Genomic DNA, 14,696 nt, shown 5'->3' with positions numbered 1-14,696 from the left:
TTTATTTATTTATTTATTTAGGCGAGGCAACCTTTGGTTGACCTCATAGATTGCAAGGACCTTGTCAATTTACAATCCCTTATTTTTTTATTTTTTACACCTACAGCACCTGGTCTTCCTAGGTGGTCTCCCATCTAAGTACTAACCAGGCCCGACCCTGCTTAGCTTCCGAGATCAGATGGGATCGGGCTTTTTCAGGGCATGGCTATAGATGAAAAATTTTAAAAGTAACATATAGAGACTTAAATTAGCTTATAAATTTGAAATATACTTTTTAAAGCATGTCTTAGAGCAAAAGAGCAGTATAAAGGTAGAAACCAAGAACGCAGTTAATTAATTTTTTTATCCAGTATTATAGCAGTGTATTTTTTTCTGTTGCATAGGTGTTCCTTGATAAAATAAAAAAAATAAAAATACAGAAACAAATAAAAGAAAAGGAAACAGCTTATAATCTCATCACTATATTCTGTTTTCATTCTTATTTATGAGATCATATTTACATCACCTGCTTTTGGCCCTAACAATATAATATAACCACATTTCTGTGTAATTATATATTTCTCTCAGCATCATCAATTGTTACTCCATTTATGTTGTTAGTAATTTGAAAGTTGTTTCCAAATTTTGTTATAACAACCTTTAAAATATTTTTTATTTAAATTATTTACATATTGATCATTTTTTTCAGATTAATGTATAGAAGTTAGGTTACTTGTCATACATATTTTTAAGATTTGTTAACTATGCTATCAGTTTTGATACATACTTAATATTCTCAGGTTTTTAGATATATAGAAGATGGATATAGCTTTTCTCAGAATACTAGAACATGAGCCTCTTTTTCATTTCTGCCATTCTTCTATTTCCCTCCTCAATTAAGTGTCCATTCATTTCAAACATTTATTGACCATAAAATAAAGTAATAGGTGCTATTTATTGAGCATCTGCTATATGCCAGGAACTGTGCTAGGTGCTGTGCATACAAATAAATCATTTAATCATCTAAAAATGCAAAATATATGTTGTTATTTTCATTTAACAAATAAATAGATTTGAAGAGATAAAACATCTTACCCATAAGAAGAAAAGAATTTGGATCTTTGTCTGTCTGATTCCTAACTCAGAATTCTTTCTACCATGATGCATTTCTAAGCACCTATTAGTTTTTTTGTGGTGTAGGGGAGCAGAAGAGCAATCAAGAGTTTAATTTTAAGATACTTTAAGTTTTAAAAATCAGAGGTATCAGGCAGGCATTTGAAGATCAAGGAGACACGTAGGAGCCAGCCAAAGACCCAGACAGCTGCCAAGGAAGCAGGAAGAGCATGAGAGAAAGCTGAGGGATAAGGATGGGAAGTTTCTGTTGGGTTTTTATGCAGCATCAGCAGGGTGCTGGTGAATCTGTAACAGCTGTTTCTGGGAGAAGAGATGAGAGTCAGGGAAGGGTGCCCTGATTTTTAGCTTTTGCTCATGTCTGCAGTGTAAATGTTCCCACCATGGCTGATTTCCAGCTATCAACATTTTAACATCTAGCCAATTTTCTGACAATTTAATGGTCAGCTCTTGTACAATGTTCAAGCTAGCTGCAGCATACCACTGATTGGGGACCTTGACAAAAATAGTGTCAGTGAAGTGGTGGGGCTAGAAGACAAACTGAAAGATATCCAGTATAGATAAATGTTATATGGACATTATAATGATTATTTTGAAGAGAGTGGTAAGAAAGAACATATTTAATATAGCAGGGAAACATTATGCTGTAGTCGTGGAGTGATGAGTGATTTCTCTTCCTGCCTATTATATCATGTTTTTTAAAGGTTGTATTTTATTTTTATTATATATTTAAAAAAATTATTATTTAATAACCACATGTATTTATATGTACCTGATGGGAATGAGACATAGTCCCTGGTTTAATGCTTTGTAATCTTGTCAGAATTCCTGCAGAATAAATTTAAAGAGGAAATAATTTTTAAAGGAAACAAGAATATAAATTTTGAGCTGATAGGCAAATTTCTATAGCCAATGAGTTTTGCGATCATTAAAAAATATACACAATATTTAAAGGTATTTTACACAATAAGCCCTGATTCGTATAATTAAGATTACTTGAGAATTTTGAGTTAAAAAAATATGTATAAACTGGCTTAAATATAGACATAGGAATATTAAAAAGCATTATGCTTCTGTGATAATGTGAATTCATGTACTAATCAGATAACACCATCATTTTGTCACAAATATCTTTAATGATTTGTTTCTGTTTTGCTTTACTTGTTGAGTGAGTGCTCAGCAGCGATTTCAGCTATTCTGCTTGAATTAGCTTGTACATCAGGAGACAACCTGTTGTACCATGACACTGTAACTTTTAAAAAATAGTATGTAAGCCCAGAAATGGACCTTCCTTTGGTTTTTCTTTTTTAAATTCGTTTTTATTTTTCTGCCCCTTAAAGTGGCTTCAGATTTCACTAGCATGTGTTGGCTTCAAATTGCAAGAGTTTTGCTCTAGTTTTTTGTGAAATGTGCAGAACACATGTTGCAAAGATAATGTTGAATCTAAATGATTATGCTCATGATCCTGAAAAATATTAGTCAGCTTGGAATAAAAGATCACAGAAGTTAAGTTTAATTTTTTGCACTTGACTAATGCTTCTTATATGACAATTTCAATAGTTCTACCATATCATCCTTTTTAGTTTTACAAGTTCGATAATAAATTCCAGTTCTGTATGTTTAGTTGATTTTTCCAGTATTTTTTCTTCACTAAACATTAATATTTGAGTTAAAGTAAAAATAACATGAAGTTATTCTTTTTAAATGGTCTTTTACTCACAAGTTTAGTGTCTCGTGTATAAATGCCCAGTTTACCAACGAGGGAGCTTTACTTGACTGACTTACTCAAGGACACCAAAGGTACAGTTGAACTGAAGGCATTGATGGCAGTGTTAGTATGGGAATGATAGAGACTGCAGTGCTACATTTGATTAAACAAGTGTCGTGTTATTTGACGTCCAGGCTATGCTAGGAAGGTGAAAATAATCCAATTTGACAGGAGTTTTATAAGAAACACGGAAGTGTGATCCACACTGCTTATATACACACGAGGGCTGGTAAGAAGGAAAAGTGGCCCTTTGTAATTTAGGATTTCAGAGCATTAGAATTAAGGGTGATGACTTGTGTAAAACGTAGGAACTAAAAGGAACATGATAGACTCCACAGAGCAATGTCACCATACCCCATATCCTCACCTCCTGTTTTAATTCTCCTTAATCGGGGAAAGATAGCATTGTACTCACGGAGAAGTGACACAGCTATTTTTTTTTGTGAAAGTTGTTAGGAAAACACAGAGAATAAGGACTATAAGAGATTTTTGCCTCCGAGATAATGTGAGTAGAAGGTAATTAATTACAAATAAGGTTTTTTTTTAATTTTTTTTTTTTTTTTTTTTCATAAAAGCAGTGCATATCCATGCTAGGAAATTGCAAATGGTCATTTTTTCAGCCCACAGTATTAACCTGGGGGCTACTGTGTGCCAGGAACTATGTTAGAAAGGACATGTTGGTAAACAGAGCACAGTTCAGAGGTCTGAAAGTCTAGCAGTGGAAAGTGGTTTGGGCAGTTCTGTCCGTGCCACTGTTGTGCACGTTACCGAGGCACAGATGAGGGTCACTGGGCTCGGTCCCCATGGGCGTGGGGGACGAGGGACCTCCCAGAGGAAGTGAAGTCTAAGTTGAGACCTGAGGAGAAGGTACAGCGGAGACACCTGAGACATGTTCAGGCACTGAGCAGGCTTGGCTGCATACGTGATCATCATGAATTGAAAATGCTCAGAACAAGACTTATTTTTTCAACCAGTAAGAAAAGCTCTGAGAGTGACTGTTAATAATTGGTGGAAAAACAGTGAAACTGTAGTTAGAAAAGCCCTCTGAAGAGGACGTCACAGAATTTGTGTTTAATGTTTTCAGAGGTGGAAGAGAAATTAAAATTAATCCAATGTAATATTTTAGCTATGAAATTTGTGATGTAACCATATTCCTGAAATCTGTTTATGAGAAAAGGAGGAAAGTCATCCAAATTAAACAGATGCATTCTCACTTAATGGATCGATTTGAACAAATATATTTTTTTACCCCAGCAAATTTTTTTAATGTTAATCCTGATCCGGGGACAACAAGGGGACACTGACAATATCCCGCAGCTGCTGCCGCCTTCACGCTAGGAGCTTGGTGCCCGCTGTGCTGGGGCCACGTAGCGGGAAAGTCCGTGGGGGCCTGGACCCTGACCGCTTGGTCCCAGCCAGTTGCGTGACCGTGGTCAAGCGTCTTCAGCTTCCCTGTCTGTAAAATGGGACTGTGATAGTTGTGCCTTGCGACAAGCTCTTTAGTTGTTCAGCTGTATGAGGAATTTTACACACTTGCTGAATTAAACTTTTCCTTTTTTTTTTTTTTGGCGTTTGTAAGAACCATCTCGGACCTTGCCTGCCTTTTGGCACGATGGAGAGGGCGTCTTTGTAGTTGTGTTGTTGGGTGTTGCAGTTTCCCAGAGTTCTCACGATTTGTACATTTATAGCATCATCTTATGCTTTATGTCCCCTAATTTCTTTTTCATTGAGTTTTCTATGTTTTATTAAGAAGATTAGCAATGTTAAAAGATAATTCTCTAAACATTGAATATCATAAGTATATTCATTTGTTAGTTTAGCCTTAAGTTTAATCATTACAAAAGAATTTAATGAGAACAGGAAAACAACTTTATATCTTGAGTAACCAATGGAGGATAAACACCGTGACTGATTATAACTAATGTTAATTCTTCTGTCCATATTTTTCTGGGATTTGGTGTCTTTATGTATTTATAATGGATGCCAATTTTGGGGGTGTCGGTTTGTGCAACCTTTTTCTTTTTGAAATTAATAATTACTGATGATTATATTTTAATTTAGAATTATCCCTGCAAAGGATTTTTTTGGCAACATATGACCTTCTTGAAGCAGGTTTCTAGCCCAGGATCGTGTACGCGCTATTCTTTCAGGGATCACTGTTTCCTACCGTCACTGCATTTCTTCTCACCCTTTGGGGCTCAGTTGAAGCACCACTTCTTCAGGGGACTTTTTTGCCTAATTAGTGTATATCCCCCACTACTCCCAGTTTTATCAAAACAGTTTATGTATTTCTTTCATATGCTTTACCACAGTTCTAAGCTGTGTTACTTATTTATGTTATCTGCCTCTTCCCATTATACCTAAAGCACCACGGGCCAGAGAGGTGATGGTTCTTTCCCGCTGCTTCATTTGTAGTGACTACAGCAGTGTTCATGCCTGTCTGTAGCTGGCGTTCTGTAACTATAGCATAGAGAAACTAAATGAAGGAATGAGGTAAGTGGCATCTGAATTTTACAAGGTCGCACAGCTGCTCAGTGATAAGACTGGGATTTAGTTCCAATGGTCAGTCTAATTCCAAAGACCCTGTAGGGATCCATGAGAAAAGCAATTTCACAAATATTTTCAAATCGAACCTTCATAATCCTGTGGTAAGTTAAGTATTATTATCCACACATTACAGATGAAGAGACTGGGGCTCTTCGTGCTTTGTCAGAGATGCATCACTGGGAAGTGGGAGAATGAATTTAATTGGTCTTGAGCTCAGTGTTTGTGTGTGGTGCAGTCTTTTTCGGTAATCATTTGAACTCAGTCTAAATCTATCCCAGTGTGCTTTGATGCAAACCCGTTCTTACAGCAAGCAAAATAGAAGAGTACATTTTCTATTTCAATGTTGCAGCCTTAGCTGAGCTCTGTGACAGTGTTAGGTAGTAATTTTGAACTGGAGGCTTGTTTCATTCCCATTGTTTTTAGTCATTGTATCTTTCTTCAGAAAATATTTACTGAGTGCAGTCTGTTTGCCTAACTATTGTAGGTGGGCACTGGAAAAAAACAAAGATGAATAAGATTAAGACGACCCCATCCTCAACTTGGTTAATATGTAGTAATATTTAAAGTGTTTAAATGAGTAAGATGCCTCTATGCATTGACTTGAAAACATGTCCATGATATACAGTTCATTTAAAAAATATATTGCAGCCTATAAGATGTGCATGAGTGCATTTTTGGTAACAGAAATAAATAAATAAATAAAATGTCTAGAGATGCGTATGTATGAATTATGTAAAAAGAAAGAATAACCTCCGAAATGTTAATGGGGGCTGTCCCCAAAGGTGGCATTGGATTGGCAGAAGGTAGAACTTTCAATACATTTTTCTAATAAGATTATTAATGATTTTTAGTTTTTAAAATGTTTCTTAGCACTTTTTAATATAGAAAAATTTAGAAGGTATATAGAAAAAATTTTATCTGTGGAATGTTTATACAAATTTAAGTGAAAAACAGTATTAGAGTAAGATTTTGATTTTTTAATATATCTAAATTTTATCTGTAATGTGACTTTGATAATTTTACAATATACAAGTTTTTACCAAAGCATTCTATCTATCCTGTTTTCAACAAGAAAACAAACAAACAAAAAACTAAAGCAAGGCGAGGGTCCTAACTAAAAGTGGGGATTGGTGATGGTGAAGATTGTGAATAGGGAAGCCCCTTATCATCGAAGTATTGTTTTTTTCCTGAGGAAATTAATTATGTTTACTTAGATAATTAAAATGCTAATAACCACAGTAATAACAATGACAGCTAACATTTATTGAGCGCTTATTAAAGCCAGATACTGTTCTAAGTACTTCTCATGTATTAACTTAGTCCTCTGACGTGGGCACTATTATTTGCTCTGTCTTAAAGAAGAAAAGTCAGATAACTGGCCTGTTACAGAACTACTAAGTGGCAGACCAGTGCTATAACTATCTGGAGGCCGTACCCTACATACTATGCTCTCTCTAAGTGCCAGTTTGTGAGCTTCTAAATACCAGTCCAACTATTAATAGGAGTTATAGCTTTTTCTGCTTTCATGGAAAGAGATTATTAATTTTAGGTCTGGATCCTGGCAGTCCTAATATACAACTCTATTTTTTTAGCCCATCAGGGATTGTGAAACAGCTTTTGTGATTTCTGCATTTCATCAGAAATGAACAGATGTAGGTGATAAAATTGTAGCTAACATGTTGTTGGTTATGTTCTGTTTAATTTTTTTTTTCTCTGGGCAGGCGGCTTGGCATGGTGGAAAAATTGTGGGCTTCAGTTAGATTCGAGTTTAAATTCTGTCTTCAACATTTTCTAGCTGTTAACTTTGCTTTGTTTCTACACTTGTAAAATAAAGATGATAATATAGCCCCTCAGGGTGGTAAGAATTACATGAAATAATGTAGGCAAAAGACCTTTAAAGTGGAGTCAGGCACATAGTAAAATCTTAATAAACATTAATTCACTTCTTCGGGTAAGTGTCTTAAAATGAAGAAATAAAAGGTACCTGTTTTTCTCCTGTAAAATGCAAGTACAGCTGTGACTGAAAAATGAATATCTTGCAAAAAAGTATTAATATTTTAAGAAGCCTGATTAATACAGCACATTTTTATATGCAGACCCAAATAATTTGTGACAATTTATCAATTCGTTCTTAATGATTCTTGCATTTTGAATCATGGTGATATAAAGTATTGTAATTAATTATCTTGTAAACATACATTTTGAAATTTATCATCTGGTATAATAGGAACATTTTATCACAAATCAAACTAAACTCGTGCAGTATTCTTTGATTAGTTTTTTCATATGAGCTTTCATCACTTTAATCTTTTAGATGTTTGCACAGTTTTAGCAATTTTGTGATGATTTTTATCATTTTTGCTAATCTTTTTTTTTTTCTTCTATTTAATGTTAAATATTGCCCATTCCTGTGTACAGTTTTCTTTCATCTTTCCCCTTCGAGTCATTAAAAAAAAGTTGACGCATTTTATTCTGTTGGTTATACAGAAAACTATCATAATATGTTTTCTGTTAGAGCAGCTGCAGACCGGGCCTACAGTGCCGATTCATATTTTGGGGAGTTTGGAATTGCCCTGCCACCTCGAGAAGGGCAGCAGAGAGCAACGAGGCTGTGCTTGAGAGCTGAGGAACTTTCTATTTGATTTGGGATCTGTTTCTTCATTTACTTAAAATCACCTTTTCTACAGTTTAGCAGTTGATCATATTCTGTTATTTTTTAATAGATTAGCTCGATTTCAAACTATTTACTTTACATCTGACTTCTTTACCTAACTACCTGAGACAAAAGGTGCTGGGTTTAAGGAAATATGAGAATGATGAAATACTTAAGGACTTTCATTTCTTGGATTACCGTTATTTTATTTCTTTTATGAAATGGATATCTATGAAAACTATGTTCTTTTAAAAGCACAATTTTATCTTCTTCATTGATTTTAATTTATTTTTAAAAGCAATTCAATTAAAAAATAATTTCTTTATAGGTTCTTTTCTCACTATATTATCCCAGCACAGTAATGGAAATGAAGTATGTTCATTATTAGTAAAATTACTTGTTTAATTCAATCGATTATAAAATCTTTTTTTTCTTTTAAAAGAACTGAAATCAAATTCTCTCATCCCTGTCATTTCTAGTCGAAGCCCTCATTCTGTGTACGTGGTCATCCAGACCCCCACTGGTAGTCCAGGATGCTTGGTTACTCTTGTGATGACCTCATACACTTGTACTTTCTGACCATTGCAGATATTAGTGGCCATAACTGGAATAAGACGACAAATTGATCCCTAAATGCAGCAGATCTAAAATGCTTACTTCTCAGATGTCTATTGAAACCTAATTAGCAGCAAATAAAATACCTTCATATTTGACTTATTTTGGAAGCTGAAAAATTTATTCAGTTCACTAGGGACTTTACCTCTCTATATTACAAACCTCATACCATGTGTACCTAAGACAACTGTGGGGACTCTTCGAAAATGTGCATCAAGTGCAGGTGTGGGGTGCCTAATAATACTTTGCAGATAGTCAACAAGCAGCAGCTGCTGTTTTTATTCTCTAATAATGACCGAAACAAATGCCAGTGTATGCTTTCTGCCGAAAATGTTCTTTCGTGTACCACTTATGTCCACTACTATTCCTGCTTCCCTGAATCTTTACTCCTGGGTAATAAATAATGCCCATGGAAACTAAAGGTGACCATTTTTCTTCTTCCTGAAGAAAAATTTAATGTCGACTGCAGTTGTTAAAAATGAGATATTTGTGTTATATTTATAAAGCAGATCTTGGGGGATGTAAGTTTTAAAAACAGTCTCTGTAAATGGTCTTGGCTAGTATTTTTGATATCTTTGCACATTTAAAAAACTCTCTTTTCTTTGTCACAATTAATGGGTGGTTTGGCCAGATATAGAAATGTACTTAAGAAAATTGATGTTCCTTGATTTTCAAAGACATTTAAAACCTGTTAGATTGGCTTCTAACTTCCAGTGTTTCTGGTGAGAAGTTTCTTGCCATTTCAGTTATTGATCTTTAATCTGGAACTTGTTTTGTCACTCAGGAACCTTTAAAGGTCTTCTCTTTATCACTGTTGATCTAAACATTTTATCTGGTACCTTTTTGCCTCCAGTTTTGAAATGTGTGGAGATAATTTCACGGGGAGTCACAGTGACTAGGAATGCTGGGAGAGGGCGCTTTGGCATTTAGTACGTGGAGGTCTGAGCAGTTAATTTTCTGTCGACACAGGAAACGGTCTCACCCACAATGTCAATAGTGCCCATGTCGTGACCCTGGGGAAATATAAGAATGATCCTGACCTGTGTATTGATTATGAAATGACAAGAGAAATAAGACATGTATACCAAATGCCAGTCAGTATTTTTGGTAATAATGTTTTAGGCATGCTTGTGTGAAACAATGGAGGAAGAAGGTGTAAATGACATGGTAGAAATTGAAATAGAATAGAAATCACTGTGAAAAAAGAGCCATTAAATTATCTATGAGTATATATTTACCATATTACTACTTTTCATTTCTAATTGGACATTATCTGCACTATTGTGCCTAATCATATTTTTGACACCTTTCTTTCTATATTTCCAATTAGTACCTGCTTTTAATTACTTTTGCAGGTCACGAAAGTTATTAACTCTTTTCTATAGTAGGATATCTATTTGTAATCCAAACACTTAGCAATTCCAGACCCAGAAAGATTTGAGAAATAACGTTTGCACGAAGGCTAGAGCTTGACTGGCAGTAGCACCTACTCTTTACTGAATTGGAGCAGGATTCAGAAAGAAGTTGAGCAAGGCTTGTCCTTACACAGTTACATAGCAGCTTCTGAGTTAGCAGTTTGCAGTTCTATTTCATTAATGTCTTGGAAAGTGAATTATCAGAATTGCATATATAGATAGCTATATTATAAGAATGCAGGCGTTCAGTGACAAAGACAAATTGCTCTTAAATTATCCACTGTTTTTTCACGGTTCACATCATTGTTTTACTTCACTAGCATGCCTAACTGGGGTAGCTGTACATTAGAAATACAGAACTCTGAGACAGCAGAGAGGGCTGAAGGCAATGAGGCAGGGAGATAGTGGAAGATGCTAAAATAGTAGTTTGATAATTTTGTATTAATATAATAATTCTTAGGCATTTTAAAATAAGTATTAATACATTGTCATCATTTTAATATGCATATGATATACTTTTACTTTTCAGAACCTAAATCGCAGCCACAGCATCTGCATCAGGGGCCACACAGATTGTCGAACACCGAGCAGAATGGAGTAAGAGAGAATAATCCACCGAGATATCTTACCCGCAATGATACCAGACAGCCACGAAATGAAAAACCTCCTCGTTTTCAAAGAGACACTCAGAATTCAAAAGCAGTTTTAGAAGGCAGTGGATTCCCTAGAAGCAGAGGTCCCGAAAGACCGAGTACTTCTTCAGGGTCTGAAGTATGGGCTGAAGAGAGAACCAGGTGTGACAGACCGTATTCTAGATATGAGAGAACTAAAGACACCTCATATCCTCTAAGTTCTCAGCACAGTGACGGTGCTTTTAAAAAAAGGGATAACTCTATGCAAAGCAGGCCAGGCAGAGGTCCACCCTATGCAGAGGCAAAAGAAAATCCTCTTCCTCAAGAACCCATAGACTATAACAATCAGAAACGTGGGAAAAGAGAAAACCAAACAGCAAATCCTGATCATTTTTATGACAGGAAACCGCGAACAGTCAATAATGAAGCTTTCGGTGGTATAAAAATTGAAAAACATTTTCATGTAAATACTGATTACCAGAATCCTGTCCGAACTAATAGCTTCATTGGTGTTCCAAACGGAGAGACAGAAAGGCCAACGAGGGGAAGGCGAGTAGGACCTATTAAGCCAGCAGGACCTGTCACTGCTACACCCTGTGATGATAAAATATTTTACAATAGCGCGCCCAAAAGAAGATCTGGGCCAATTAAACCAGAAAAAGTACTAGAATCATCTATTCCTGTGGAGTATGCAAAACTGTGGAAACCTGGAGATGAATGTTTTGCACTTTATTGGGAAGACAATAAGGTACGCGTGCTATAAAGGTATTGTATATGAATATTAATAAATGTGATATTCTAGTGAGACTGTAGAAAGCCATTTGAGACTGTGAGTTTTGTTGTGCATTTGTACCTGTTTAAAGTCTATGAACACATTTATACTTATATAATTTATAAAAGGAAAAACAAAATATTATTTTTTATGGATGCTTAGAGAGAATCAGTCCCATAAAATTTGGTTAGGTTAGGATTGGTTTTAGCTTGTACATGGGAATAGCAATGTAAAAGTGATTAAGTGACGTTGATAAGTTATTTTACTTATCAACTATACTATTGTTTGCTTTTCTTTCTAGTAAGATTTTACTGATTCACAAAGAAGAACATCACTTAAATGGTACAGTGTTAAATTCTGCAGATTGCGTCTAAGTCACGGAGATGGGAGCACAGCATAGGGAATGCAGTCGGCATTAATGGCTAGGTGGAGGGCCAGGGGAGAGAAAGAGCAATTGGGGGGATTGTTTTATAAACTATATAAATGTCTAACCAATGTACTGTATACCTGAAATTAATAATACAATTAAATTTAAAAAATAATAAAAATAAAATAAAATGTATTATTTAAAAAAGAAAATCTACACAAACTGCTTTTTAAAAGAATTAAGAGAGAACTGTTAATTATTTAGTTAATAATAACTAATTTAATAATTATTAAACCACTAATTTAAATGTTCTTAGTTCTACATTGTCCGCTGGCTCAAAGGGAAAGAGGGAAATCATGGAGAAAGGGGAAGGGAAAAATAGAAGCCGAGGTCGAGGGGGACACAGCGATCGGATGGGTGGAGCCTGGCCGAGAGGCAGGAGACCAGCCGTGAGGCAGAGGGCAGACAGGTTTACCTGCTGCCCCGCGTGTTCTGCCCGTTACTCTTCTCATCCTTGAGGGCTGGACTCAAATGCCACTTCCTAGAAGGAGCCGCCTTTGACCTGCCCCCTCTTTTCTCCTACGTCATTGTCTTTCTCAGTCAGTGCCTTGTTCACTTTGTAAAAGTTACCAGTCTTTGTAAACATTTGTGGTCTTGCTTCCTGGATTGATGGCTCTTTCCCCTACCATAATTTTAAGTTCCTAGAAGGCAGGATTATGTCTGTCTAGTTTTCCTCTGCAACCCTACTCTTTCTACAGTATGGGGATTTAATAATTATCCATTGGCTATGTTAATTAGTTAATTCCGAAGGGGGCACTTATATAGGAAAAAAGTAGAGTGGAGACTAGAGATATCATCAGGGTGATGAAAACAGGTAAGGAGGTTATAGAGCAAGGGACCTGGGTAGATGTGAGGATCAAGTCACAGAAAACAATGTTTGAAGTAAATGTTTTGTAAATACAGTACTTTCAGTTGATAAGGAAAGGCCGTGCCCACGACAGTGTACCTGTGGTTAAAGGAGAAGTGGAGATAAAGTTAACTGAAGATTCAGGGGAACTGGAATTCAGACTAGGAAATGTGGATGGGTCCTTTAAAAGGATGCAGTAAGACTTGAGATGAGGAACCAGCCCCCAGTGTGTTCAGTGAATGACGGGGCATGAGCAGGGTGTTAGATGTTACCTGGTGATGCCAGCAATGAGAAGTACAGGGTGGTATAACTGGGTCACATGCTCTTTTAAGGTTTTTGTATGCATGTGAGATAATTCTTGTCTAAAAGCAGCATCTCTACTATCAAGTTTTAATTCAAGGCTAAAAAGAGGAGAGGAGACAGTGCTACCTATGTCTTTTCTTCCTCCCTCCTTCCTTCCTTCCTCTTTCTTTCCTTCCTTCCTTCCTTCCTTCCTTCCTTCCTTCCTACTTCCTTCCTTCCTTCCTTCCTTCCTTCCTTCCTTCCTTCCTTCCTTCTTTCCTTTTTTCCTTTTTTCCTTCCTTCCTTCTTTCCTTCCTTCCTTCCTTTTTTCCAGAAAAGCAAAAGCCTTCCCAGAAATACCAACAGACAATCCCATTAGCTGGAACTATTTTACATGGCAATGTCCTGGCTATTAGGGAGCTTGGAAAGCAAATACAGGTGTTCTTTACTATTCAGACTCTTATTTCTTGTAACTCAAACTACTTCCTTTCCAAAATACAGGAGCTATTTGATTTGGGTAGTGGTGGATTACTTCTGTTTAGCTGTTTCTCCCTCATGGTTGAGGCAAGAAAGAGTGAACTGGTTGGAAATCAGAGTTGGTTTGTAGTTAAGTACCTGTAGAGTAGGCCTTGTGTCAGATGCTCCTGTGAAATGTTGATTAAGGTGAAGATGGAAAATATTTTATCATATTGGACAGCGCGGGGTTGTTAGTGATCCTGACAAGCAGAGGAAGTAAATGATTGGAGTTCAAGTTCAATAATATTTGAAAGGCTTGGTAAATGACTCAGGCTTTCTATTAAAACTCCACAAGGGTTGTACCCTAGTATTAAGTACAAAATTACTAAAAATGAGCCATTTCAGAGCCTAAAACCAACCCTTTATGAGATCAAGGATATCTGCCTACCGAAACAAAATCTGATCCTCTTTTTTGGGAAAAGTAACATTTTCTAGAACCTCTTCAATATTTTATGTGCAATGTCTGGCATCCTATAAAAAATTATGAGGCATGGTTAAAAAGGGAGAGAGAATATGAATGATCAGAAACAAGTAAAGCAATGGAGAATAACAAACCTACAGATATTCAAATATTACACTTAGCAGTCAAATTCTTCAACAAATACTGAGTATTCAACAAACCATAATTGAGCAGCTGCTAAATGTCAGGAGCTTGGGATATATCAAATAGTTCTGGCTGTGCTGTTATCTATATACCTTCAAATCCCGATGAGATTGTTAATAAAACTTTGCTTTTAATTGTAATTGTCTCAAAAACTCAACAATACTGAATTCATTTATTGCCTCTACTGAATATATTCAAAAGAATATAATATAGCTTCTGAAAGACTACTGTACTGAATAATTCTTAAAATGCTTTGAGCTTTTAGAGTATTAGAATAATTGGATGATCTTCTAAGGTGACTACTTTGATTTTAATTGGATATATACTTTCCAGTTTAGAGTGGAGGATTGTGGGCTCTATACAGATTATACCATTTAGAAAATAAGGTTATCAATATTCACTCTCTGAAGAAGATGGGATTAGTTATCTTCTGAAACCATCTTATTTGAGAGATAGCTTTTAAATGTCTTGTCAAGAATAGTCAACTTTCCAATTTTTAGCCAGAGAC

At 35.8% G+C, this 14,696-nt stretch overlaps 1 protein-coding gene and 1 pseudogene across 6 annotated transcripts in view; one reads left to right on the top strand and one right to left on the bottom strand.

Annotated features, from left to right (window-relative positions):
• TDRD3 (tudor domain containing 3) overlaps positions 1-14,696 on the top strand; it is a 147,347-nt gene that overhangs the window by 95,490 nt on the left and 37,161 nt on the right. For all 6 annotated transcript variants that reach the window (XM_023525124.1, XM_011381013.2, XM_023525133.1 and 3 more), the window contains one exon: positions 10,638-11,488. In XM_023525124.1, the coding sequence (XP_023380892.1) occupies positions 10,638-11,488 (851 nt within the window). The remainder of the gene's footprint in view (positions 1-10,637; positions 11,489-14,696) is intronic.
• On the bottom strand, positions 98-213 carry LOC111733248 (annotated as a pseudogene).

This window comes from Pteropus vampyrus, unplaced genomic scaffold (genome assembly GCF_000151845.1).
Source record: "Pteropus vampyrus isolate Shadow unplaced genomic scaffold, Pvam_2.0 Scaffold13, whole genome shotgun sequence".
Lineage (NCBI taxonomy): Eukaryota > Metazoa > Chordata > Mammalia > Chiroptera > Pteropodidae > Pteropus > Pteropus vampyrus.
Note: the sequence above shows the minus strand (reverse complement) of the source record. Positions and strands in the feature narration are given on the sequence as shown.